Source organism: Hydractinia symbiolongicarpus, chromosome 3 (genome assembly GCF_029227915.1).
Source record: "Hydractinia symbiolongicarpus strain clone_291-10 chromosome 3, HSymV2.1, whole genome shotgun sequence".
Taxonomy (NCBI): domain Eukaryota; kingdom Metazoa; phylum Cnidaria; class Hydrozoa; order Anthoathecata; family Hydractiniidae; genus Hydractinia; species Hydractinia symbiolongicarpus.
The window spans coordinates 12,743,104-12,770,143 of record NC_079877.1 but is presented as its reverse complement, the minus strand read 5'-3'; the positions used below and the strand labels follow the sequence as shown (position 1 = coordinate 12,770,143).

The 27,040-nt window shown below is 31.8% G+C and overlaps 1 protein-coding gene across 1 annotated transcript in view; it reads left to right on the top strand.

Annotated features, from left to right (window-relative positions):
* Positions 1-6,447: 6,447 nt before the first annotated feature.
* The window catches only part of LOC130635783 (DNA polymerase epsilon catalytic subunit A-like), a 30,367-nt gene continuing 9,774 nt past the window's right edge, over positions 6,448-27,040 (top strand). The window contains exons 1-35 of the mRNA XM_057445254.1: positions 6,448-6,562; positions 6,936-7,065; positions 7,854-7,934; positions 9,179-9,223; positions 9,295-9,387; positions 9,518-9,597; positions 10,526-10,727; positions 11,756-11,941; positions 12,071-12,181; positions 12,397-12,482; positions 12,677-12,732; positions 13,197-13,260; positions 13,991-14,051; positions 16,097-16,168; positions 16,501-16,614; positions 16,784-16,876; positions 17,420-17,536; positions 17,823-17,930; positions 18,214-18,342; positions 19,279-19,381; positions 20,024-20,170; positions 20,259-20,404; positions 20,496-20,554; positions 20,950-21,039; positions 21,261-21,353; positions 21,489-21,558; positions 21,966-22,040; positions 22,137-22,226; positions 23,745-23,812; positions 24,064-24,259; positions 24,577-24,975; positions 25,236-25,352; positions 25,629-25,838; positions 25,928-26,140; positions 26,601-26,733. Of these exons, the coding sequence (XP_057301237.1) occupies positions 6,516-6,562; positions 6,936-7,065; positions 7,854-7,934; positions 9,179-9,223; positions 9,295-9,387; positions 9,518-9,597; positions 10,526-10,727; positions 11,756-11,941; positions 12,071-12,181; positions 12,397-12,482; positions 12,677-12,732; positions 13,197-13,260; positions 13,991-14,051; positions 16,097-16,168; positions 16,501-16,614; positions 16,784-16,876; positions 17,420-17,536; positions 17,823-17,930; positions 18,214-18,342; positions 19,279-19,381; positions 20,024-20,170; positions 20,259-20,404; positions 20,496-20,554; positions 20,950-21,039; positions 21,261-21,353; positions 21,489-21,558; positions 21,966-22,040; positions 22,137-22,226; positions 23,745-23,812; positions 24,064-24,259; positions 24,577-24,975; positions 25,236-25,352; positions 25,629-25,838; positions 25,928-26,140; positions 26,601-26,733 (4,084 nt within the window). The 5' untranslated portion in view covers positions 6,448-6,515. The remainder of the gene's footprint in view (positions 6,563-6,935; positions 7,066-7,853; positions 7,935-9,178; positions 9,224-9,294; positions 9,388-9,517; positions 9,598-10,525; positions 10,728-11,755; positions 11,942-12,070; positions 12,182-12,396; positions 12,483-12,676; positions 12,733-13,196; positions 13,261-13,990; positions 14,052-16,096; positions 16,169-16,500; positions 16,615-16,783; positions 16,877-17,419; positions 17,537-17,822; positions 17,931-18,213; positions 18,343-19,278; positions 19,382-20,023; positions 20,171-20,258; positions 20,405-20,495; positions 20,555-20,949; positions 21,040-21,260; positions 21,354-21,488; positions 21,559-21,965; positions 22,041-22,136; positions 22,227-23,744; positions 23,813-24,063; positions 24,260-24,576; positions 24,976-25,235; positions 25,353-25,628; positions 25,839-25,927; positions 26,141-26,600; positions 26,734-27,040) is intronic.

The window sequence follows — 27,040 nt, the reverse complement described above, 5'->3', positions numbered from 1 at the left end:
AACGAAAACACATATTATCTTATTTTTGGGGTAATCTACCGAGATAAATTGTTAAGGCTCAATTCTTGTTCCCCCCGCTGGTAATGTTTTTTAATTATAGGAATGTTCTTGTGTGTTTTTATCGTATTAGCTAGCTAAGCAGTTCCTGTATATGGAAACAATTTAAACAGAGAAAATTTTGGGTAATTTAAAAACCAGATTTTACATTGTTTTTTTGTAAGACAGAAATCGTTTCCCACTTCGGAAACTGTTTTTGTGTTTGGCTGGGGGTTATATAGCTTTAAGACAGAGGTAAATTTAATAAGAAATCCAGTAGTGAGAAAACGAGGGTGCCGATAAGCCACGGCGTAGAAAGTGAGGGCATTTTTGGGTGAGTTAGGCGTTTTGAAAAAAATCAAGTATTTGCCTGCAAAACCCATAGACCTGAACAATGCCCAAAAAAGAAAAAAAGAACAAGCACTACTAATGATTCAAAAAACTATAAAAATTAAAATAAACTTACAATGTGTTAGCGAAGTTTTTAAAAGAACTGTTTTTGATAGTTTATAATAAGATTTACGTGATAAATTACCAAATAATGATAATAATAATAATAAATAATAATTAATATTTTTAGTGGCATGCCCAGAAAAATTGCTTTGCTTTCAGACAAAAATTGCAATTCTTTCCGCTGGGGGCCACTTATATATACTTATAAATAAACTTTGTTAACTCCTTTATCTTCAAGCGCCTTCTTCCAACTTTCGTTCTCGAATGGTATGTTACAAGGAATTGCATTTCGGGAATGTTTTGGGTGAGTTTTGGATATTGTGGGCAGTATTAGACGACAACTGCGAATTTAATTAAAGAAAAGTCGCCCAAACTCGCCCTTATATATGCGGACGTTTGAGGCTTATCGGCACCCTCTTGTGAGAGAACCCCTACATTACATCACGATTTCATATACTATTTTTATGTTGATTAGTGGATTTATTTATGGCTTAAAAAATTATAATGCAGAAGGCCAAGGTTGCTTGTAAAAGACAAAAAAACTGAAGTCGGTTTCCATATTTGGAAACTAGCTTTTTCCTATATTTTTTCAAAAAAAATGTTTTTAATTGTTTCTCAATGTGGAAACAGTTATCATACTTGTACAATATCCTGAACTGGCTATTTGCTGAAACTTTAGCGTGTAAGAAAATTTGTGAAATGTGTGCAATTCATGAACATAACCATTAGCAAATGATTTCCCCTGATCGTAATGTTACGTGATACCACTGACTTTTATGGTCACAGTCTCACAGAGGAAGATTGCTTAAACGAGAACTACAAGTATCTGAAGTTTAGTAAAACTAAATTAGCAAAACTCACCTAAAACTACACAGTATGTCCAATTTGAGCCCTTAAAATTATCACAGTTTTTTGTGTGTGTGTGTGTGTGTTAACGTCCCATGTGATGTCCTCTGTGCTTGTTCTTTTTTTTTTTACATCGATTGTATTCTTTTTTTGTAGTTTTTATTAAGGTGGTTAGTACCTAGTCTTAAGCTTTATGCTTTGTACTGATCTCCTTTCATTAGTGTTTTACTATCAGTGTTCAAATTAGAAAAGCAAAGTTGGTTCGCAACAATTTCGGCACTCTGTAAGCAAGTAAACCACCTTCTAGATGTGGCTTGGGAACACCGAAGATAAATTACCATTGGCTTGTTCATTAGTAGCTACTTGTTTTTCAACGAGAATTTGTAATTTTTTGTGACCTGCGAGCTTTATTTTTTCCTGCCTTATTTTGTTTTTGTTAAAGACAAGTGGGGGACGTTTAAACTGGTAAACCCCTAACATGAGAACTGAGCGTTTGAACTAGCGACTCTCTCAGTTTTAACTTTCTTGTCTCCGATAGCTGAAATAATGTTGCAAAAATCAAAACACGATCTAAATAAGCATTTCTATCGCCACTTGTCTTTCTTAAGCTTTTAAAATGCAATGTAACGAAGCCTTTCTATTGCCGTTTTTCTTTCCGAAATTTTTAAAACGCATCAAAAAAATAATTTCTGTCCCTGCTTAAAAATATTCGATTTGCAATCTTATCATTTTCTTTGCAAAGTGATTTGCAAAAATGGCATTTGATTCGCAAATTACGAATAGCGAGCTGCCAATTCGAACCCTGACTATTATTTTTTATGGGCATGTCTATATATTTGTACTATTTTTATACTATTTATAAAAATATATTACTTACTTACTATTACTTTTACAAGATTTTGCAAACATAAACTTTTGCAAATCCATGCTCTTACAAAATTTTCCAGAGAAATTATATCACAGTATATAAAAAACTTTTTTTAATGACCCATCATTTGTTTTGTTATTTTCTTTACTAATGCAAAACTATTGTCCTGACCCATGGAATTTGATATTTTTAATAGCATTCATCTCTTAAGTAGCTTCATCTTATGATGAACGGTTACAAAAAACCCCAAGATATGATATGAAAACCCATGATATTTAAGATATTTTCCACAATAATTTTGATTTTTTTGACTGGCCATTCTAAATCCTGGGAAAGTTACTGAGATCACTAGGGATAAAATATTTACATAATTAAACAAATTTTAGTTGGCAATATAATATAGAAAGGAATATTTTAATTTTCTGCATGTATATATTTTGACCATGTCTAGGAAACAAAACTGTGATGTATTTTCCATTGGCCTTTCACTCTGTAAAGCTAAGAGTTAAGGGCCACTCACAAATGGATTTCAGAATGGAAGACGTCAAACCAATGGTGGGTGGACTATTTAAAGGCCTAAACCTTTCTATTTGCCATGAAGTGAGAGAGGCCATTTACCCAGACAACACGTTTGGTGTTTATGTTGTGGGACAATAAGAAATAAAATTTATGAAACTTGATCAAAAGTTTAATGATATGGTGGACCCTTTAAAATTTTTCACATTTTTTTTTACGGATATCAGTTCTATGCTTAGTTTCCAGTAAGTTTTAGAAAATATATTTTATAACAGTGTTATTTTGATGGGATAAAACATGGAAAATGTATTTTTTTATAACATCATCATCATCATTCTCGGCTTAACGTCCGTTTTCCATGCTAGCATGGGTTGGACGGGGTATATTAATGACCCTTTTCCAATCTGATCTAGACTGTGTTAGATCTAAACTCAACTTCCTCTGTATCAAGTCTGTCCTTATAACCTCCTGCCAAGTCTTTCTCGGTCTGCCTCTGGGCTTTGCCCCAGGAACTATCAAGTCTCTACACTTTCTTACCCAATTATCCTCCTCCATTCTTTCCAAGTGCCCCAGCCAGTTCAATCTTCTTATCTGGATAACATCTTTAATTCTACGGAGACTTAGCCTGCTTCTTAGCTCATCTGAACTCTTTCTGTCTCTCAGACTGGCGTTACACATCCACCTAACCATTCTCATATCATTCCTTTCTAAACGGTCAAGATCTTCCTGCTTCACTGCCCATGTCTCACTACCGTACAACATAACACTTCTTACACAGGCCTCATACAACGCTGCGAAAGACTTTAAATATTATCAACTAAACCATAGTCCGGTTGTATGAGGCAACTATTCTTACGGCCATTAATAAAAAGTTTTGGCATTGTTTTACAGCTGGATGCCCTTCCTAGCGCCAACCGTTCACAGACCGGACTGGGTGTTTTTTAAAGTGACACCATCACTATGTGGCATTTCATGGGACTTCCACGATCGCCCCTTTAAACTAAGGTATGATGGAGGACGTTCAACTCCTCTCTTGTCTCTTAAGGAGACCCTTCACCATTATCTTTAATTTTGCCCCAAATATGAGTCACGATTTAATTTAATTTTAAACACCTACGCTCTGTATTAAAATTAAAGACTTTCAAGTATTAGAAATATAATTTATTCTGGATTTTTTTAAATACTGTAAAGTTATACTGTTATACTTTTTGTTTTACATGCTGCTTTTATAAAAAATTTTTCTATTATCATTGTTTTTATTAGTACGTTTAGAAGCCATGTTTCACATTTATCAATACAAATTTTTAAGTTACTTTAATTTTATACTGAAAATGTTTCAACTCATTAATTATTAACAAGGTTAAAATTTCAATGCCACACTTTTGCACAGGCACTAAAAGAAATGTTTAAGCCTTTTTTTCTCCAAACAAGAAATTTTGGTTGATACATTGCGTGTTTGCATTTGTAACTTCCCCTCCATTTCATTTAAAACTAGCGAAACAATTTTTTTTGAAACAGTTACATGTCTGGCTACAAATTCTTGTTTTTTTTTATTTTAAAATTTGAATAATTATCAAGTTATTGCCGAATGATTCATCAAACGAGGTAAATTCATGGATTTATGTAGTATTTTCAGGCCTTGCTTATTTTAGTTGCGAGTGTAACAAATCGCATGCGCAAAATGTTACTTATTATTAAAATCACATTAACTTTATATCAGATGCTGAAAGAAAGTCACTAGCTAACAAAACAAGAATATTATTAGAGAACATCGTAGCCCTGACATCAGCACCCTGCGGCCATCTTTAAATTAAACTTTGGGAATTCGGTTCCGTACAATTCATTAATTTTTTGACCCAAGCGAACCATTTTCATATGTAATACTGAGAAGATACATTTCATGCGCATTAAAATGATCATTTCTACGATCCCATTTTTATGATTTTTAAACGATCTACAACAATCTTTTTGCTTTCTAGGATCCCGTTTTCATGGTTTTGAAACGATCTACGGCGATGTTTTTGCTTTTTACAATCCCATTTTCATGATTTTAAAACAATCTATGACAATCTTTCTGCTTTCTGCGATCCTGTTTTCATGATTTTTTAATGATCTATGGTGATCTTTTGACTTTCTACGATGTTGTTTCAATCATTTTTAAACGATCTATGGCGATTTTTTTTCTTTTTACAATCTCATTTTCATGATTTTTAAACAATCTTGGGATCTTTCCGCTTTCTGCAATCCTGTTCTTGAAATAGAAATAAAAAACAGGTAGCAATCTGCAAGATACAATGAAGCTATTATAAAAAGTTTTGTGTGATTGCTTTGATTTTACATTCTTCGCATAAACATGATTTTACATTAAACATAAAATTTTTAACACTTAACGCGTGGTTGTTCATTTTTTAAAAAATATGTATCTTTTAATAGCTTTCCTGATTGTTAACACTTTTAAACAATAGCATGCATGTTACATGTAAGAACAAAAGGATTCATCAAATCTCACACACAATGTTAACTATAGAAAGCAATAAGTTCATGTGTAAATAGAGATATGCGAAGGTTCCTTATGTAGACATATGATCGTCACACAACGTCGTAAAAATCGCGTACTGTAAAGTTGCATTTAAGCGGTACTGTAAATCACTTAAATTTTATTCGATTTTATGCGTGAGCTCAAGCCTTAGTCGTTTCTTTCAGGCATGCCTCTCATGACAAGGCCTGTATTTTAGACAAAATGCAAGATAACTTGAGAACGAATATTTTTTTTGAAAAGATGTAGTGAGATATTGTAGAGCTGAATAAGAGCAATTATTATCATACAATGATGTATTTTTAAACGAAAAAAAAGGGGAGTTACCAAAGCTTTAACAAAGGGGGGCGTTTTTTGTTTGGAAGTTTTTTCTCCATTTCAGTTTTTTTCATGAATTTATTTTCTTATATACTCGTAGGGAATTTATCAATGTTTTATAATATATAAAAATGTTTTTAAAAAAGGGATATGTTAAGGAGATATTTTGAATATACAGAACATATGTCAAAAGGGTCTACTGTATCCTTAAACCAATAAGTCTATGTGGAAAATATTTTAGTGCGTGTTCTAATACTATGTCATGATCTGTTTAGCCTAAAACGCACATGTTTTTTTATTTAACAATTTTATGTGTATAGTATATTAGTGCATAAAATATGTTTTATATATGTTTTAAAAAATCAAGGCAGAACATATACCTATCAAAACACCCTCCTCCATTGCGATTATTAAATTTCTTCTTGTTGTATCTTACTTGTCTACATGCAATAAAGTATGAGGGAATATGTTTGTTTGAACACCCTATACTGTTGTGATAGTAAGTAGTCTCTAATAATTGAATTTTGAAATATTATGCGTATGTAATGATATATTACACAAGTGTTATATCAAGCGCAAGTAAAGATTAAAAATAAGATTTTTAAAAAGTCAACCAAACATTGTTCCATTTATAAAATAAAATTTATATATCAGGTTTTTAACGAAGGATTTATAAATATTTTCACACATGCAGAGTATATAAATTAAAAATATTGCTTATGTAAACAATTGTGTGTCTCATGTATTTTTTTTGTGACTTTTGTGGCCAGGAACAATTCCGAGATTGCCAGAAGGCCCCTATTTAAGATTTCCTATGACTCTAAAGTGGTGTAACATAGTTATTGCATGTTACACCACTTTAGAGTAAGTATGTTTTGTTTTTCTGCTATCACATAGATATCAACAAGCAAATTTAATGTTTGAGTTTTGCAAGCTTTTAATATGGTTTTATTTAACTCTGGAAAGCTGAAGAAATATGATGATGAGAAGTAAGTTAAATATTCTCATAAGTGAATGATTTATTAGTGACTGTAAAATATATTTTGCAGCATATATTTAGCCATCAGTTAAATGTTTATATGACCAAGGTATTGTTTTTTATAAATTTAAACAAGAAACTTTTCAAGGGACTAAAATTAGGTAATTTTTGTTATTAGTTACCCAAATAATTCAGGTTTTTTATTGCATTTTTCAAAAAACTGATGTAATTTTTACTACTGAATTTTAAACACTCAGTGCTATCGAATAAATTATGAACATTAAAATTATAATTTATCTGCGTTGACAAAAAATTATTTTGATATAGTTAATATTCTCTGCTAATTTTTTTACTGGAAAAATCTCATTACATGTACATTATAGCTTGAACGATGATTCCCTTGAAGCAAGACTTCAACGTACAATACAAAATGATAGCATTGATGGTAAATATGGTTTTGCTAAATATAAGGACCCTGTGGAAAGATGTGGATGGCTGATAAACATGCGGGCAGTAAGTATTTTAGTTTTTGCTTCTATCAGACAAAAGAACATTATCTTGCTTACATTAAAAAAAATTGGTATTTTCTGTGTTTTAAATATATTAAAATCTGCATTTATCTTGGATGACCCTAATTAAACCTTGCATTATTGTTTTATGGTTTTTCTTGATAAATTTCTCGGGCTTTTAGGCCTGGTTATAAATTCTTCGGCTGGTGCATTGTGCATAATGCACCTAGAATACTCAGGAATGTGCTTAATATTATGGACCCAATTTAAAAATTTGCAGCTATTTTAGTACCAAAATTCTTTTCCCTCCATGCATGGCACAAGGACTCCTGTTTTGGCATACAAAACAAACAGAGTGCATGTTTCAGCAATGTGCATCCAATATTAAAGAGAATCATTTATAAACCTTTACTCGTGGGGTTTTTACACACAGGCAAATCATTTTAAGTTTTCTATTGATAGTGCAAATTTTGTAAGAGCTGACCAATTTAGCACACCTGAAAACACACCTAAAACACTTGATATGTGCTTTTTGCAGCTTGTGTACCTAAATTTTCCTGAAAAAGCCCAATATTGGATTGGGGAATCACTTTTAAAATGGAAAGATTCTGTTTAACTACTTTTCTGATGGTCTTTCACCCCTGCAGCTTTTTTAAAAAAATTAGATCTTTATTATTTTGATCCAGGTCCATACATTTTTAAAATATAAATACAATTAAAGCAGCATAATTTTTGTGTATTTAATTTTTTACGGGGCAGGGTATCTTCTTAAAATATGCTTTTTTTCTTTAGACTGAAATACAAGATGATGACAAGAAATTAATCAGTGCAGTGGATTATTATTTTATTCAAGATGATGGAGAGCGATTTAAGGTTTGTTGTTGTTACCATTAGAAACAAAACAGCTTTAACCAAGATGTCTGATATGCTATATTGGATATTGCACGTTATGCATGATCCATGGTGCGACTACAGTATTGTTGTGTTAGCACATAGTTTATTTTCATCATGTTACGAAGCATTCCCGAATCAGTTACACAAAATAGGTGTTAAAATTTTGTTAAACTTATGTTGTTGTGCTCAAAGAGTTATTTAATGAGCCTTTTGAAAAACTCTTTTTGTTTCTAAGATATTTACATTTACAAACATTTATTTATTCTGCATAAGTTGTGATCATTCTAGACCTGTAGAAATTGTTGACATTTTTATTGTAATTTATGACTAGTACAAAGATATATGTGGAGTTAAAATTGTGAATGAAACAAAGTAAAAGCACATTTTTTTAAAAGGTGCTACTTAATATTTCCTTTTTATTTTTGTTGAACAAAGCAATATGTAATTATAATCAACAAACGTTCATTAACGTCATTATAAACAATATGGATAACAATCAATGAGAATAAAAAAAAGACAAAGCTGATTCAGAATTGGAATTTGTAACTGTTGTTGCAAACGGGTTGTTATGTTCAAACACCTCATTTCCCCTCCCCCTAAAGCTTGATATTCCACACACAATAATTATTTTCTCATTTCAATGGGAAATATTGCAGTATACTCATCACTGTTTGTGTTTAGACTTTATCAGGAAGATTTTGGTGCATGTGTAGCAAAAATCATAGGTGTGCTATAGGGTGTTTGCCTAGGTTGATATATTCCTGAATTTTAACCCTATTGTTAGAACACCTAACTGATTTTGCAGTATGTGTATTTATGTACACATGTGCCTTTTAAAATATATCGCATCTTTTTCATTCAGAGCAAAAGTAAATGTCTTTGTTGCTACATTTTACATTTATGCATCATTAAAAAGGAAATCTTTTTTTTTTTTGAAAATTTTAAATATGTGAACAAGCTGCTTGGAAAGTTGTCTAGGAATCTTGTTAAATTTTTTGAAAAATCTATCTTGGTTTTCATGATTTTTGACCTAAATTTTCCATTGTGATTGTAAGTTAGGTGTTTTATTTAATGGTTTTACCAAGATATGATGATGTTTATGTATGTTTTCAGCCATGTTGATATTTGGAGCATATTGAAATGAATGTTAATATTTAATCAATACAATTATCATTTATAACAGCAAATTTCATAATAATTTTGCTTTTTTTTATTCTTTTTAGGTTTCCCTACCATTTAGACCTTATTTTTACATAGCTGCTAAAAAGGTAAGACTTGTCTACTAAAGGCGAAAAAATTGTATTTCAATTTTTATGATGCAACCTTTTTTATACTGTAGGGAACTGAGCGAGAATTGGCAACGTATTTAAATAAAAAGTTTACTGGCATGATAGCAGCTATTGAAACATTGGAAAAAGAAGATCTTGATCTGGTAGGGAATTGATTTAGTTAAATTTCCCTGTTAAGGATTTATATATAAAAGATACTTTGAAATCCTTCTTGGTAAGCTTCAGTAGAGCATGTATTAGAAGTTATACCTCGTGTTTGTTTACTTTTTTTAGCCAAATCACTTGACTGGATTGAAAAGTAAATACATCAAACTATCATTTCACAATGTGAAAGAATTATTGAAAATAAAACAGTAAGTTTTGCAATCCAGAAAAAATATAAGGAAGGTTAGAATTACAGCTATTTTAGTAATAAATTTCCTTTACTCTTGCAATCCGTGATTTCTGAATCGAAATTGTGTTTTTGCGAATCATTTTACAAAGACAAGGTGGAACTTACAAATTTTAATTTTTTCATCAATGGTTTGTATCGCCTATTTCTATAATGGTTGTTGCAAAAAATAATTGTTAACAAGGGATAGATGGCAAGTGGCATCTCTACGATCAGTCTCTACGAAAAGCCTCTCTATGATCAGTATTTTTTGTGGACTGACTTTATATTTATAACTCAACCCTGTATAGAACAAAATTTAAAACATAATATTAAAAAAAGGAGAGAATAATAACCAAAAAGAAATATTTTTACCATATTTCTCCACTTTGAAGGGTTTACATGAACTTGTAAAGATTAGGACAATGGTAAAATATTTAAAATGGTGTCTGCTTTTCTATTTACATTAGACTTTAAAATGTAATTCCCAATTAAGATTTATCAATTTATTAAGTTTTCAAAAATAAATTACATTTTTAGTAAGATAAAGCCTGTTAGCAATATATTAGGGTGGAAACTAAGAAAAATGAAGCTTCAAGCGAAATTTACTACAACAGCATGCAATGTGCTCTATAATTTAACCAAAGGTAACCTGCATTATGAAAAAACTCACTAGCTAATCACAATAGTAACTGTTCCATAATGTAATTTCATTATATAATTTAATTCTGTATGAAAAATAAAAAACAGTTTCTTAAAATGGGTAAAAGATATTGGTGTATTCGTATTAGAATAATATTCAAGAGTTTCAAAAGTCTCTATTCTTTTTTGAGTGGCTTTTGGCAATAACTATTGTCTGTTGCAGGTCTGTTTTGTGTCAGTGTTATGAAATAAAATCACTAAAACTTTAGACAATTACAACCATGTGTAAGAAAGAACAAGGAACGAGAAAAATCAAATGCGACTTTTACACTAGTTACAGGAGACACATATCAGAATAACAACAACTCCAGTGGGCCGTCCAAATTTGATCAAAAGGATAACATTATTGACATGCGTGAATATGATGTGCCGTATCATGTCCGCGTCTCAATTGATTTGAAAATCCATGTGGTTAGTATTTTGATCAGCTCTTGGAATTTCTGTTAAAGGAAACTTTGTATATAGTCAGGCTGCTATCTACATGAAAATGCAGGGAAATTTACAAATTGGGTGGACATAAATTTAAATTTAAAATTATTTTACTTTTCGAAACTCAATTTGCTGCCATATACTATCTTCCTTTTTGTTCAATAGTTTATGTTGATAGCGCCTAGACTGATAGTTCTATTAAAAGAAAAAAAGCCTTTAACATGTTTTTAGAATTGTTCAAGAAGTGTTGCAAGAAGTGTTACTTGCAGGATAGGTTCTGCTTGGAAAAAGTTCAGAGAGTTACTTGTTGACTAGCAGAGTCTTGTCAATTGAGGTAAAAGGTAGGTTTTATGAGGCCTGTGTAAGAAGTGGTATGTTGTACGGTAGTGAGACAGGGGCAGTGAAGCAGAAAGATCTTCACTGTTTAGAAGGGAATGATATGAGATTGGTTAGGTGGATATGTAACGCCAGTCTGAGGGACAGAAAGAGTTCAGATGAGCTAAGAAGCAGGCTAAGTATCTGTAGAATCAAAGATGTTATCCAGATAAGAAGATTGAATTGGCTGGGGCACTTGGAAAGAATGGAGGAGGATAATTGGGTAAGAAAGTTTAGAGACCTGATAGTTCCTGGGCCAAACCCCAGAGGCAGACCGAGACGGCTTTGCAGGAGGTTATAAGGCAGACTTAATACAGGGGAAGTTGAGTTTAGATCTAACATAATCTAGATCAGATTGGAAGAGGGCCATTAATATACCCCGTCCAACCCATGGTAACACGGAAAAGGGACGTTAAGCCGAGAATGATAATGATGATGATGTTAATACAACCAGTTTATAAAAGGAATAGAAAGTTAAGTGTTGGTCTAGAATTCTAAGAATGTTTTGTTTGAAAAAATAACAGAATAAGTTAATTTGTATTTTTTCCAAAAAGAGTTAAGTTAAATGTTCTATCTAATGTTTTGATAAGTGAAAATAAAAATTTCTTATTGAATGTTTTTTTTTTACTTTATAGGGTCATTGGTATAACGTTAAAGTTCGGGGAAGTACCCATGTAGAAATCAAACCAAGACCCGACTTGCTACATCGACCTGATCCAGTAGTTGTTGCTTTTGACATCGAAACAACAAAACTACCTTTAAAATTTCCAGATTCTGCAATTGACTCAATTATGATGATTTCATATATGGTTGATGGACAGGTATATTGTTTTAAAATAAATTTTTGGTGGTCATTATCCTTATTATTTTATTCAACTCTTATTAAAAGCAGATCGAGATCTATTGCTAAAAAATTTTTTGTATTTATATTTTTATTTGCATATTTTTAGGGTTATTTGATCACAAACCGGGAGATTGTTTCTGAAGATATAGAAGATTTTGAATATACACCTCGACCTGAATTTGAAGGGCCAATTATAGTCTTTAATGAACCAGATGAAGTACATTCACATTTTTTGTAATTTTAAAGTCCTTTCCCAAAAGTAGTAATTTGGGCTTTTTCTATAATAGATTTACATAATTTGAACTAGTCAATGTTTACATGAAAATAGCCTGACTCTTTTCATGATATTTTCATGCTTAGCAGCTGTTTTCTTTCTATCCCAAAATATTAACAAGAGGTGTTTTAATAAATTATAATTGTTTAAAAATTTAGGCACAACTTTTGAGAAGATGGTTTGATCACATGGCAGAATTAAAACCAAACATATTTGTCACTTATAATGGGGATTTTTTCGATTGGTATGTTTATATATAAGTTTCTCTGTATTTATGTGATACCCCATCTCTGTTAAAGACATTAATTAGCATAATAATCGCTTTGCAATTAATGTTAGTTGTTATGTTATGGATGCAGATTTTGAAGCATGTTTAACTAAATCTGAAAAACTAAAACATTAAAAATAACTAACGTATTTGTTATTTATCTTTTTCAGGCCTTTTATTGATGCCAGAGCTACTGTCCATGGTATATCAATGGTTGATGAAATGGGTAGGTTTGTTGTAGTGTTAGAAGTTAAGTGACACTATTTTTCCTTGCATGTGCATCAGCATGTGCGTATCATATTTCCTTATGTAAGCATGAGGAGGCAGGGGTGTTATGTCAAGAGGTAGGCTCTCCTTAGATATCTTAAAAAAATTATTTACAATAATTTTAGATAATAGTTGTAATAATTGTAATAAATTTGTATAGTAGTGATAAGCTCTTTTATATTTATCTTTTATTATTCTCTTATATTCAACACAAAAAGCGGTTTTGCAAATTAATTTGGTTCAATTTTCAAATAAGCATCCCCACTTTTTGAGAAATGAAAAGAGTCTTGTTTTTTTTGCCTTAAAAGGACTGGGTTTTTAGTACATTTGGTTGTCGATTTATAATTTTAATACATTTACTTACTTCACAATTTATTTTAGATATTTTTATCCATATACTAATTCAATTTTTGTTTTATAAAGGTTTTGCCCCAGACTCGCAGAAAGAATATAAAGCAAGATATGGAATTCATATGGATGCATTTAGGTGATGTTGATATTTTGCTTTAAATACTGGTAAATCAAGTGAATTGCTTGTGTCCAAAAGAATAATTTCGTTGCCCACAAACATTTGATTTAGTACAAGCATTACAATGAAAAAAGTGTGCTTAGTCAAATTATTTTCATGTAGAAAGATGGCTTCTTATTAGCTAAGAAATTTTAATGGTGAATTAGGAAATTAGAATCTACTGTCACTTCTGTTAAAGAGAACATATTTCTAGTAACGAATAATATTTTCCCCATAAAGATTGCAATAAGGTCGTCTTTCACTGATAATAATAGCCCTGCTGTTAGTTTCCTACTCATGTTTATTCACAGACAAATTTCACCGTAATTTTAATTGACCTTAGGTATACAGACTACAGATAACGAATCTAGTTTGTTTTTGTTTTTTGCCAGAAACAAGTACGTTTAAAAATTTGAAAATTTGTATGAATTTATTATCTGGGAATAGTAGCAATAACAAATTTTTATACAAAACTGAATTTGTATATAGGTACGGATGTGCTATGATAAATGTTCACCTATATGTATACACACAATCTGAGCTCATCGCTAACATATTGCCGCATGTAGTGTAGTGGGTTCATCTGCGGCTCCCAGTTCTGGGGACCACGGATCGAATCCTGCTCACTGCTTGGCAGTATGTTAGTGATGAGCAAAGTAGTTCTTCCTCAATATGACTGAATTTGTTATTTTGTAATTGTTATGTTCAGATGGGTTCAACGTGACAGCTATTTACCAGTTGGGAGTCAAAATTTAAAAGCTGTAACAAAGGTAAATCATGTTAATTTCCGGCAGCGCTAACGTTGGATAAATGACTTCTTAATCTTTTTTCTTATTTTTGTCTTTTTTGTAAAGCTGTTTAAAATTTAATTTTTTTTTTTTTTTTTAAATCAGAAAACATAATTTTGTCTTCATGTGAACATCACAGTTTTAGAAAGATCAGCGATTTAGTTTTACGACTCAAAACCATTTTGTCGTCCATATTTCAATCTGCAAGTTGTTAGAAAATTAATTTTTGGAGAACCTGATGTATCATTTTACTATTTAGTTTAAAGGGAAACTCCAGTAAAAATCACTTTTTTCTTTTTTGTTTTATAGTACTTAGAAAAGCATAAGAAATAAAAAAAACTTACTTCACTTGTTTTCCTTTTTTAAAATTGTTATACTTGCCTTTGCATATTCAATTTTTTTCGCTTTTTTTATGTGATTTACGTTTAAATCTTTAAAGAATGGTTAATTGCTCTGCGTTTCGATTTACCAATCGATCAGAGAAGTTTAAAGAAGTCTATTCTTTGTTTTTTAAAAAAGAACGTTTTGGCGGAAGGACCTGCCAGCATTACATGCATCCTTGGGGGTAAATGTGCCCATTTTCTTCAATCTTTGTTACTGTTTAAGGCTGCATGTAAGGCTAATAATGCAGTTTTTAAAACAGCTTTGTCAAAACAACTACTTATAAATCAGTAGCTTCTGCAACGCATTTATGACCTACTATAATCATAAAAATGATTTTTATTTATACAATATTCATACCCCTCTTTTACCAACTTATCACGTCACAAACATTATTCGATCTTTCGATCACGAATTTCAATGGTTCTCGATCACGGAGAAAATTTCAACGTTACATAAAATTTGTTTGCATTCATGCACAAAAAAGCATGTGCAGAGAAATGATATTGCTGAACTGTGAAATAAAAATAAATTGGCTTTTAAAGTAACAAAGATTGTTTACTAAAGCAAATGATTTGATTTCTTTAAAAAGAAAATATTTTGCTACAAACGTTGCTTTGAATCAGTAAGAGACACCTAGTCACTTTGCATTATTATTAATTTCTCCCTTGGGAGACGCAAGAGGTTCGAAGTCGTATGGCTGTGGCTATGTAAATTCTTTTTCATGAAGAGAATTATATGATTTTCTGAGTTATAATCTTTGTCATTGTTACAAGACGTCTTATCAACGAACAATGTAAACAGTAAGTAAACAAACTTTTAGAAGGTGTGCCTGCTGAGCTCACGAACTTTCTGCACGATGTGACGTATGCTCATTTATTCGGACAATTGTAAAAAGTTTATTTTGACATATTTTTGTATTGGTTAATCAAAATAACATTTTTTTAAATATTTTTTTTACTGGAGTGCCCCTTTAATAACTAAGAATTTTTGACATTTGTGTCCTTAAAATTCCTTGATTGAGTAAATAAAAAAGTTTTGAGAACATGGTCAGTATGTTTTGTAATGATATTCAAAAGATATTATTAAGAATCTTGTTGATGTCTTACATTTGTACTAATTGATAAGCCAATGGAAAAATTCACTTAAGCAAAAGAGCAATGGAAAAAATATAGATTGTTTTAAGATTTTGCTGCCGTCAGCAGTGCATATACAAAAAAAAAATGACGAAATTTGTCCCATTGCCTTTACCGTATATAACGCTGATGAAGAAAATGTATAGGATCATGTGCTTCAGACAAACTTTTAAAGGTTTTTATTATGACTTCATCAACCGATCTATTTCGAAACAGTTTTAGCTATCCAGGTTTGGGAACTTGCCCAATATTTTCACAGGTTGTTCCTAGTTATCCACACAGAGAAAAGTGACGGACACAAAATTATAAGTGCATTGTAATGTTTTCATTAGTTCATGTTAAGCTATTGACCTTAATGAATGTTTTTGACGTCGTGATGTTTTTTAATTTGTTGATTAACAATTGAGACATTTCAAAGATTCAAAGGGATATGAACATCCACTTTGTGAAAAATGTTAAGGTTTTTCAAGCACTGATATTAATCACTTATGCTAATCCTCCTGTTTCTAGGCAAAACTACGTTATAATCCTGTAGAGGTTGATCCAGAAGAGATGGTACGAATGGCAAGCGAAGAACCTCGGGTAGGTGCTATATGTCATCCCTTGACCTAGAAAATTTATCATTACTGTGGCTCAAATACAGCAATCTTTTTTCTTATGGAGAAAAGTAGAATTAAAGTTAACTATTATTGTTGTTTGGACTAACATAACTGAATCTACTTTTAACAGATTATTTTCAAAAGTTAATGCCTTAATCTGAGTCAACAAAAAATTAGAAATATTTTGCAATCTTTTTACCAGAAGTTGTAATGGAAACATTTTTTTCGTCTTGTGTTGTTGATAACCACTAAACTTTGAATTAAAATGTTTACTCAACACCAGTAAAGTTAACTACTTCTGCAATTTGCATCTAGGAAATGGCAAATTACTCCGTCTCAGATGCTGTTGCAACTTATTACTTGTACATGCAATACGTTCATCCGTTTATATTTGCGTTATGTACAATTATTCCTATGGAACCAGATGAGGTAAAAAATATTTTAATCAGTTTAATTGAGCAGCAGGCTGAAATGAAAATTAGGTTTTACAGTTGAAGTAAAAGTTCTTTCACAAGGGTTTGAAATGGTTTCGAATTCAAAATTGATTTCTTGTAATCAAATTTTAATCGGTCCTATTACAGTTGTGTTATCATTTTAGGTCCTAAGGAAAGGTTCTGGAACTCTATGCGAGGCATTGTTGATGGTTCAAGCCTTTCATGCAAATATTATTTTTCCAAACAAGCAAGAGCAGGTATGTCTGTACGCTTGAAAAGTATAAGCAACCGATTGCTTGCTAACTGATCCTTTGTCCTTTTTTATGTTTATAAACTATCTTTAATTTTTGCTTATTTTTTAACATTAGTGTTTTAATAAGTCAGTTTAGGCAGTCTATTTTGTGTATCGTTCGTTGAAACTAAAGAACACACAGGAACGGCTTTTCAAAAAATGTAATTTTCTTGTTCAAACCTTATCAATTTAAATTCCCTGAATTATCAATTCACAACTTTTCTTAAAGAAGTCCAACATTTTCAACTGTTTACTATGGCCATGTTGTGAAACTCACCTTTTTTGTTTGGATCAGTTTATTTTATCTTACATGATTTTGTTTTAATGTCAGACAGCAATAAAGACTTTCTTTCTGCGAAAACATTTTAGTATTAGATTTTCGTTAAATGATTGACTCACTCAGTTTTTGTTTACCATTGTTTAGCTACTCAGAGTAGGTTGCACAAAATGTTAATTAACCCAATTGTATGTTTTTCTATATTTTTTAACATTTAACATTTTAATTTAGATTCACACCAAGTTTTACGGGGGTCATTTACTTGATACTGAAACGTATGTTGGTGGCCATGTTGAAGCTCTTGAATCGGGCGTGTTTCGAAGTGATATACCAACTCGGTTTAGAATGGTGTGTTATTTTGCATTATCCATTCTAAGAATTCGATAAATTATTTTTTCACTGTGCCACTTTGTACACATTGATTTATTATGCATCTATTGATGGTTATGTACACAAATATAGAGTTCTCTATACTCTTGTATTACTTTTAAACCATTTTCCCCATTGTACGAAATACACAGTTTTGGTTAATGACAGGGTTGGCAGACTTGTACAATAATGTTAGATCAGTTAGACATGTATGTATCACACCATAATGCACTTAGAAGTGAGTTTACAATGTTGATTTTTGTAGGTACCAGAAGCATTTCAAGGTTTGATTGACAAGTGTTATGAAATAATGAAAACAACGATTGAGGAAGAGGAAGGTGTTAAAATTGAGTATGTCACAAATATGGATGAGGTATAGATATGTCTTCATACATACTTTTTTTCCTAAAAAAAAAATTGGAACAATTCTCTATTTTCCATGTTCAGGTTTAGAAAAGGCCTTTTTTTGTAAGCCAAGAACAAAAAGCATTAGAACTTTCTAATACTTGTAAGAATCTCTAAATAAGACTAGTAAACAGAATTGTTATCATAATTTTTTATAAGTACGCCAGCTACAATTAAATTTAAAATAATAACTAAATACTTCTTCTGGAATAAATTACACAAAATAAAATGTTTTCTATTTTTTATATAAGATATGTGCAGATGTTAACAAACAACTTGAAGCATTGCGTGACACACCTAATCGTTTGGAGAAGCCTATGATATACCATTTAGACGTAGCTGCTATGTATCCTAATATTATTCTGACAAATAGATTGCAGGTAAAAATAAAAAGACAGTTTTTTTTCTGTAAATCTGAATCATTATTTGTTTTATTTTTAAGGGGCCAATTATAATCATGTAACACCCAAATTAGCCATTTTTTATCACACACCCACCCCATGTAACGCATCGTAATAAATCTAGTACCATCCACCAACCACCCTTGTTACGTAATATTTCGAATCTTAAGACCTCGTCTATTCATTTTCTATAGTACCAATCAGGCAAACTGATGCTCTAATATGAAAAATATATAACAGGACCATATATTTAGGACACAAGTTGACATTTTTGATACTTTTGCGTAAGTCCAGAGGCAAGAAATAAATGCAAGATGTAGATCATACACTAAAATAACTAAAAATATCCATAATATATAAAAGTTCTTCGTTACATTACAAAAGAGACCTGTTTCCTCCCAACCCCCCCTCCCAAATTTTTGTAGCAGTTCGTAACAAAAATTACAACTGTTTGATTGAGGTTTTCTCATAATTAAATCTTAGGTGTTTAACCAGACTTGGATTATAATGTTTGCTAGCTCTTGAAAAAACTATGGTAGAATTTGAACAATTGAAAACAATATGAAACAGGGTTGCCTAAACTCTTTAATTCCCCTCAAGTTTGAGAAGTCTCCACAAAACTCCTTTAAAGTGTACTTTTTAACAACTTATCCTAATCCTTAATTTTGCTTTTACAAAACTAAATGGTTTGTTAAATATTTTTATTATCAAAATGCATAGAAATGCTACATGGGTAAAGAAATAAATAGTTCTTATTACTTTGAACATATAGAATATTCTTTAAATGTCCTTAAATATCCCCAATTTCTTCATAAAATTACATTCACCTTCTCAAAAAAGCTCAAAAATTCTCATCAAAAGTCCTTAAATCTCCTCAAATTTGACTTTGTAGCTTTCCTACTTGTTTTTTTTAAGCCGCCTGCTCAAGTTGATGAAGTTACGTGTGCTGCTTGTGATTTCAACAAACCTGGTGCAAAGTGTCAACGTAAAATGGATTGGATGTGGAGAGGAGATTACAGTGAGTTTTTTGTTCTGTTTTATTTTGAGATTGGTTATGCATTTAATTATTAATTAAAAGTGATCTGCGAAAATTAAGATCATTTTTTCTCACCTTTTTTGGGGGAAAAAGTTTACGTTGAACAAATTACGGCATTTGTTAAGTTCCATACAATTGTGTTTTGATGGTTTTTAGAATGAAAGATGACGTTATTTAAGCTTTATAGGATCTCTTTATTTTATTTGCTGCATTTCGTTCTAAAATGACCAGAAAACGTCACTTCGAAGTTTTAAATCACCACTTCTTTCTAAAATGAAGAACCCCCCTCCCCCTCACAACTCCTTTTAAAATGAAGACCCCCTCCCCCTACAAACTTAAAAAAAATCTAAACGTTGTACTGTACAAAAACACCATGAATGTGTAAAAATATGTAATAGCGTTTACCTTCATTAAAATTAGTAAGTGCTTGAGTGGTAAGGAAGTCTTTTTATCGTGTGGATAGTTGTACAGCCAACGTGTAGCATTCCACCATTCCACTTTAGGGAAATTTATTGAGCATCGCCTGACAATGAAAGCAGTATTTTAAGATAAACATTTGAAAATAATGATATTAGCTAAACTCCTTTAATTTTGTGTTTCTATAAGCAATTTTTTTGTATTTAGGTCCAGCAAACTATAACGAATATCAAAACATTAAGCAACAGTTGGAAGTTGAGAGAATGCCTGGAAGATTCCCTGGTGATCCTCCTAGATCATTTCATCAATTATCAGCAGCAGAACAAGCTCAAGCAGAGAAAAAGAGATTAGCAGGTTTTTATTATCTTTTCGACATTATATCGTTAGGACGTTTATAAACATGCACTAAGATTTATTCCTTCCCTATTCCTGCTTACTTTAGATTATTGCCACAAGGCTTACAAGAAAACCAAAGTCACTAAATCAGAATTACGACAGACTGTTATTTGTCAACAAGAAAACTCTTTTTATGTCGATACTGTTCGAGCGTTCAGAGATCGAAGATATGAATTCAAAGGATTGTTAAAGGTGCCTTATTTTTATTTCATTTATGTTATTTAGTCGCCTGTAGTACTTCTTATAACCTGTCTCTGTGTTATTAACTGTTTGATTTTTTAAGGTTTGGAAGAAAAATGTTGGTGCTGCAATGGAAAAAGGGGACCCTGCAGAAGTAAAACAGTATGTTTTTTTTATTTTAATATTTTTTAATATTACAATATTAAATATTAAAATATTTCTAAGATAAAAACCACTTCTGTTAAAAAGTTTCCATTCTCCATTAGTGATAATAAAAATCTTGTCTTCAACATAAATGGATATATTCACTTTTCCCCTTTGTTGAAATATTTGGTTAAATGGAACCTGAATAGCTGTAGAGGCCCGTATTTAACATTATTGAAAATTTGCTCGTTTAATGAAATTGTTCTGTTTCGCCTCTCCCGTATTCATCTGATAATTTCTATCGTGTGCGGAACGTCTCAATTACTGTGGCATTTAGGACGTACACAAATGAATTCACACAATCCTGATATGTATAATAACTTTGTAAGTTAATTTATTAATTTTCTTTTTAGTGCAAAGGGCATGGAAGTTTTGTACGATTCTTTGCAGTTGGCTCACAAATGTATTCTGAATTCATTTTACGGATATGTGATGAGAAAAGGGTTGGTAATTTTTGCAGCTCTAGAAGAGTTTCTGTTTAAGATGTTGTGTGTGTGATTAAAAATATATTGTGACAGGAGCAAAATCCTTCAAAATTTAGTGTTGATTTTTAAAACATAATTTAAGTAAAAAAAATTGAAAAACATTTTTGTGTCATTTAATAATGTTAAAGAAAAATCAACTCTTAATTTTTAAATTTACTTTTGTACGTTCTGATCTTTAGATCTCGTTGGTTTTCAATGGAGATGGCTGGTATTGTGTGTTACACAGGGGCAAACATTATTACGCAAGCTAGAGAGTTGGTGGAGCAAATAGGGTAAATCAATTCGCAGAGTAAAAATAATTGAATTTCAAGTACTTAGCAAGTGATAACTGCTGTATCAGCATATTTAACTTTATTATTCTTCTGTAATATGTTTTAAACTTCTAACTTATTTTTGTAAACTTTTAGTCGACCACTCGAGTTAGATACTGATGGAATTTGGTGCATTTTACCAGCAAGTTTCCCTGAAAATTTTTTGGTAAGATTTTAAATTCTTATGACAAAAATGCCCAGGATTGTGTTAATTATGGCAGTTATATAAATGTTTATAATTGCTAAAAGAAACTGCGGGTTTAATTCGGTTTTTGTAAATAAAAGAGGGAAGCCCTTATTGAGTGGTGTCTATAAAAAAGGTTAATAAGAAGTTTTAAAAGAAAAGTCGTGATTGACAGTTATGTTTATAATATATTTTTTGTCACAAATCTCTTTTTTAAAGAAGATCGTTTAATCAAGAACATTTTTCAAGGGTTTGAGTATTTACTTTCTAGAAAGTTTTTTAAAAAACGGTAGTGAGCTGGGGGCCGGTCACTTGTTGATGATTTTTTTAAAAAATGCAGATCATCCAATTTAATCAAAATTAACTAACCAATTTCTTACTTAATTCAGATAAAGACAACACACCCAAAGAAATCCAAAATCACCATATCATATCCTGGCGCCATGTTAAATTACATTGTACAGGTAGATTATATTTAAGTGAAAAAATTTTCTTCATGTTGCAGCTTCAAAATATCTAAATAGTAGATATACAATACCTGTCTTTGTTTCCTTGTGTAGTCAAATTTCACCAATCATCAATATCATGAGCTCAAAAATGCCGAAAAGCTTGAATATGAAGTTAGAAGAGAAAATTCTATTTTCTTCGAGGTATTGTGAATTTAAATTTTTCTTGTTATATGTATGTGACGTGTGGGATCCCTGTACTTGAAAACCGTTAAATCGGACTAGGTAATCTTGGAAACCATTCTATACAATAACCTTTTAAACATTATAATATTTGCAGAAACAATTCTGTCTATCTATCAAACGTAGGAAATTCAATACCTTACGTATTGAATTTCCAGTTTTTTAAATATAAAATTTATATTACTGTGAAAAAGTTTATCATTTCTTGATCATGATAGTTTATTAGGCGACGTTTCGAGAGATCCTTCTCCCATCATCGAGCAAAGTAAAATGATGTTGTGCATGTATTTATATAATTGCAGAGGATCAAAATTCATAAAAAACCAATCAGAAACGAGCTAATAATTACAGTTAATTAACATTTTCGGACCTAGATGTAGGTAACTACTTTTGTAGGGCTGGTAACCAAATCTCAGGAAGTTGATACGAGATGCTGTTTATGTGTTTGTTACGTGCTACACTGTTGATGGTTTCTTTAATCTTCCTGGCAGTTGTTCTGGATTCTCCGTCAATGATTTTCTTCTCATCCCAATTAAACTGATGACTTCTGCTCCAGCTGTGCTCCGCAATTTCGTTTTTCTTCACATCTCCGTTTCTCACCGCGCGCATATGTTTTTGTACTCGTTGCTTAAACTTTCTTTTTGTTTCGCCTATATACACTGCATCACAATCTTTACACGGGATTTCGTAAACAACATTGCTTTGTTCTTCCAGGTTTATTTTGTCTTTTGGTTTAGACAAAGTGCTCCTTAAGGTGTCTTTATAGTTAAGAATGCATTTGATCTTGTGTTGCCTTAAAACTCGACGAAGGATCTCGCTGGTACCTGGTACAAAGGGTAGGAATGCTGATGCGATAAATTCCTCTGATGTTTCCTTGTTGTCTCCGTTGCATCTTCTCTTCATTTAATTTCCTACTTGCGTGATGACTTTATGACTATCCATTTGCGATTAATGCATTTCTTACACGTCAAATTTTTTCTTTCCTCTGCTGTTTGTTTCTTACTTCTTTCAGTCTTTACTCTGCAGGTAAGTCGAAGATCTTTAGGTGTTACTTCGTTGTGAAAACATCATTTTCAACATCATTTTTTTAATTAACAACATCATTTCAACATCATTTTACTTTGCCCGATGATGGGAGAAGGATCTCCCGAAACGTCGCCTACTAAACTATCATGTTCAAGGAATGACAAACTTTCTACAGTAATATGAATACTAAATAGAAAAACCGAAATAATTTCTTCAATAATAAAATTTTTAGGTTTAAATTTTTCAGTACTGGCATTTTGTACATAGGCATATTTCTTGTCTGTGCTTTTAACCTTGAAGTATTAAAAAATTTGTAGTAAAAAACCATCGAAAAACACTTAAAAATGGGGGGAAAGAGGTTAAAAATATTGAAGTTGTTTTAAAAAATTTGATAGATAGCCGCTGTGTATTTCCAACTATTTTATAAAATTTACTTTAATAATACTTTTCCAGGTTGACGGTCCATACAAAGCTATGATATTACCTGCGGCTAAAGAAGAAGGGAAAAAACTAAAAAAAAGGTACATTTTGTTCATTTTACGAGAGTGAATTTGTTAAGGGTAATGCAGCTATAAAATATTGAGTATCAAGTATATAAAGGCATATAGAAACAAGATGCTCCATTCTAACAATATGTCAGTCAGTTTTTAAAATGCTTTTAAAGTGTGTCGTTTTGTTTTTTTAATATAGGACAGCTGATAATATACCGATCCTTAATTTTCTATATGTTATGCACTGTCTTTTAAATTGTTTTTCTTTTAAAATGTTTTAGATATGCAGTGTTTAATGAAGATGGAAGTCTTGCTGAGTTGAAAGGATTTGAAGTAAAAAGACGTGGTGAATTGCAGCTGATCAAGATCTTTCAATCATCAGTTTTTGAAGCTTTCTTACAAGGAAATACACTCGAAACTGTTTATGCTGCTGTGGCTAAATGTGCTGATTATTGGCTTGATGTGCTGTACACAAAGGTGTGGCACTGCCGACATTTTTTTCTCATTTTTTTCCCACATGACGAATATGCGTTATCGACGGCACATAACTGATAAAACACATCAATTTAATATTGCTAGTAAGGTAGGATGCTAGTAAGACGAAATCACTATTAAAATGAAAGGACTCGAACTCAAGTTCATGTTTTTTACCTGGTAAACCTGTCAGCAATCTCATCTCTAGGGTGTCTTAGTTTTTGTCGATATTTGGACAAATATTTTTTTCATTTTTTTTTTTCATTTGTGACTTAAAATTGTTAAGAAAAAAGATTTTAGTTGTGTTTCTGCTTTCACAGGGAGAGAATTTACCGGACACCGAGCTGTTTGAGTTGATTTCAGAAAATCGAAGCATGTCTCGTTCACTTGAGGAGTACGGTTCACAAAAATCAACATCTATCAGCACGGCGAAGCGTCTTGCAGAATTTTTAGGAGATCAAATGGTTAAGGATAAAGGGTTGAGTTGTCGATTTATAATCTCCCGAAAGCCAGAAGGTGCTCCTGTGACAGAACGGGCTATACCACTGGCGATATTTCAAACTGAAGACAGTATCAAGAAACATTATCTCAAAAAGTGGTTAAAAGTTAATGCGTCTTTTGATTTTGACATCCGAAACATACTTGATTGGAACTACTACATTGAACGTTTGAACAGCTGTATCCAAAAAATCATTACCATTCCTGCAGCGTTACAAGGGGTAGGTGACTGCCGATATTATTGTCAGATAGAGATAATGCAAGGAATTAGCTGTAGTTTCTATTGAATGAAAAGAAAAAAAAATGTCATTTGTTTTAAACGATCATTGCTTATATTTTTTCTTTAATTCTTTTGACTGTAATATGCTAACATTACAATGCAAAGACGCGGCCCATAACACAGGCCTGTATGGCTTACTGAAATATGGACCTAACACTACATTAACACATTTGTATTAAACATTTTTATGTTGTTCTGTAGGTCTCAAACCCAGTGCCACGATGTGTACATCCTGATTGGTTACGAAAAAGACTTCTCGAGAAAAACGATATTTTTCAACAGCAGAGAATCACTGACATGTTTTTAAAAGCACCCAAGGTATCAATTGGTTTATTTTGCACACTGTGAAACTTGTTCAGAGTGTTTCTAAAAAAAATTTGGTCTGAGGAATTTTATTCCACAAATAATGGTGTGCTAACTTTCAATTAGAAATGGTAAATATTTAAATAGTGCTAAATACATTTTGTTACGTATTTTTTTTTGTTTTCAATTATTAAATAAAATTAAGGACGTTATACCTTATAATGTCTAGAAATTTATGTAAGCTGCCTTTATTAATGTTTTGATGTGTATAACTATTTCAATTTTTAATAGAAGGTTCAGGAAGCACCGACAGATGGTGAAGGTGTGGACATCGAAGATATAGGCAACAAAAAGAGGTTACTAACTACACCATCACCACCTGTCGTTAATAAAAAGCGAAAAGTGGACAAGAAGGTTGCAGATTCTGAATTTGTTGAGAGTGATTTGACAAAATCGTGGAAAATTGTGCTGGGGAACCCACCACCTCAAGGCGAAACTAAGGTCAGTTATCTGTCATTTAGTTTCAATTCTTATCCTTTTTTTGTCATATGAATTATTGAATTCACCTTTCATTACGTTGTGTTATTCAGGAAGAACAACAGGTCTGGGTAAAGTACCAAAAACGAAAATGGGAATTTCAAAGACTCCAACGATCTGCTGCTCGAGAATCTCGAAGACAGTTACGCAAAGAAGGGTTGAGCGTTGATACACAGAGAAGATTAACTGGTCCAAAAAGTGGACTTGATAACTTCTTTCAAAAACAAGCAAGATCTATTCTTGAAACTCCGTGGGAGATAATTCAGGTATGTTGTGTTTTTGTTTGTTTGTTTTTAGTTATAGTTTTTTATATTTTTCCCAACACCAAAATATTCCGTTATTTTTGAGGTATTTAAGTTTTGAGGTCCTCCTCCGTTGTGAACAAATTTACTGAGTTGAGTTGAAAATTACTTTTCCAACTGATGAATTTGTGATCGTTTGCTTCCAGTGCCGAAGGTCGTGGATATAATCCCCAGCCGTGTCATGCAAGAGAGATGGATCGATCCTTTTTGCTTAGCGTTCAGCACGCAAATAGGATTTATGTTTTCAGCGATTGTCTGGTTGATCGGTTGCAGTATTTGCACGATTTTCGTGGCTCAAATAGAAGCTTTTAATATACTAGAAACCCCTTCGCAGGACCCTCATTTAGAGCAGTTCCAATAGAACTGAAAAGGCTATCAGGGGGTAAATAATTGTAATAAAAAAGGATAAATAATTCTACATTAGATTGCTGAAAGTGATACCGCTGGTGTTTACAAAGTGTTTGCGATGGTTAATTCAGAATTGCATTGTATGAAGGTCAACGTTCCTCGAATTTTTTACGTGAATTCGAAAAAATTAAAAGATGGAGAGGGCGCTAGTAAGTTATTTATGCTAGAGAAGCCCTTTTAAAGCGACGTTGTGAGAGAAAATAACTTGTGAAAATTAAGCGGTTATGAAAAATAAACTCTGAAGAATCTAGAAGGAGTCAACTTACCTTTGACGGTCTTTGTACGGATTTTTCTGGGAAGGGTTGTTTATAAAAGAAAAGGTTGCTTGAAAAAATAATGGAATGATATACATCATCAAAAAGTTGAATAAAAATTAGGGTAAGGTAGTCTAGGGAAAAAGAAGCGGGTGGACTTAAAGTGTTACAGTGTTATTGGGTTAAACACATTAAATCAGAT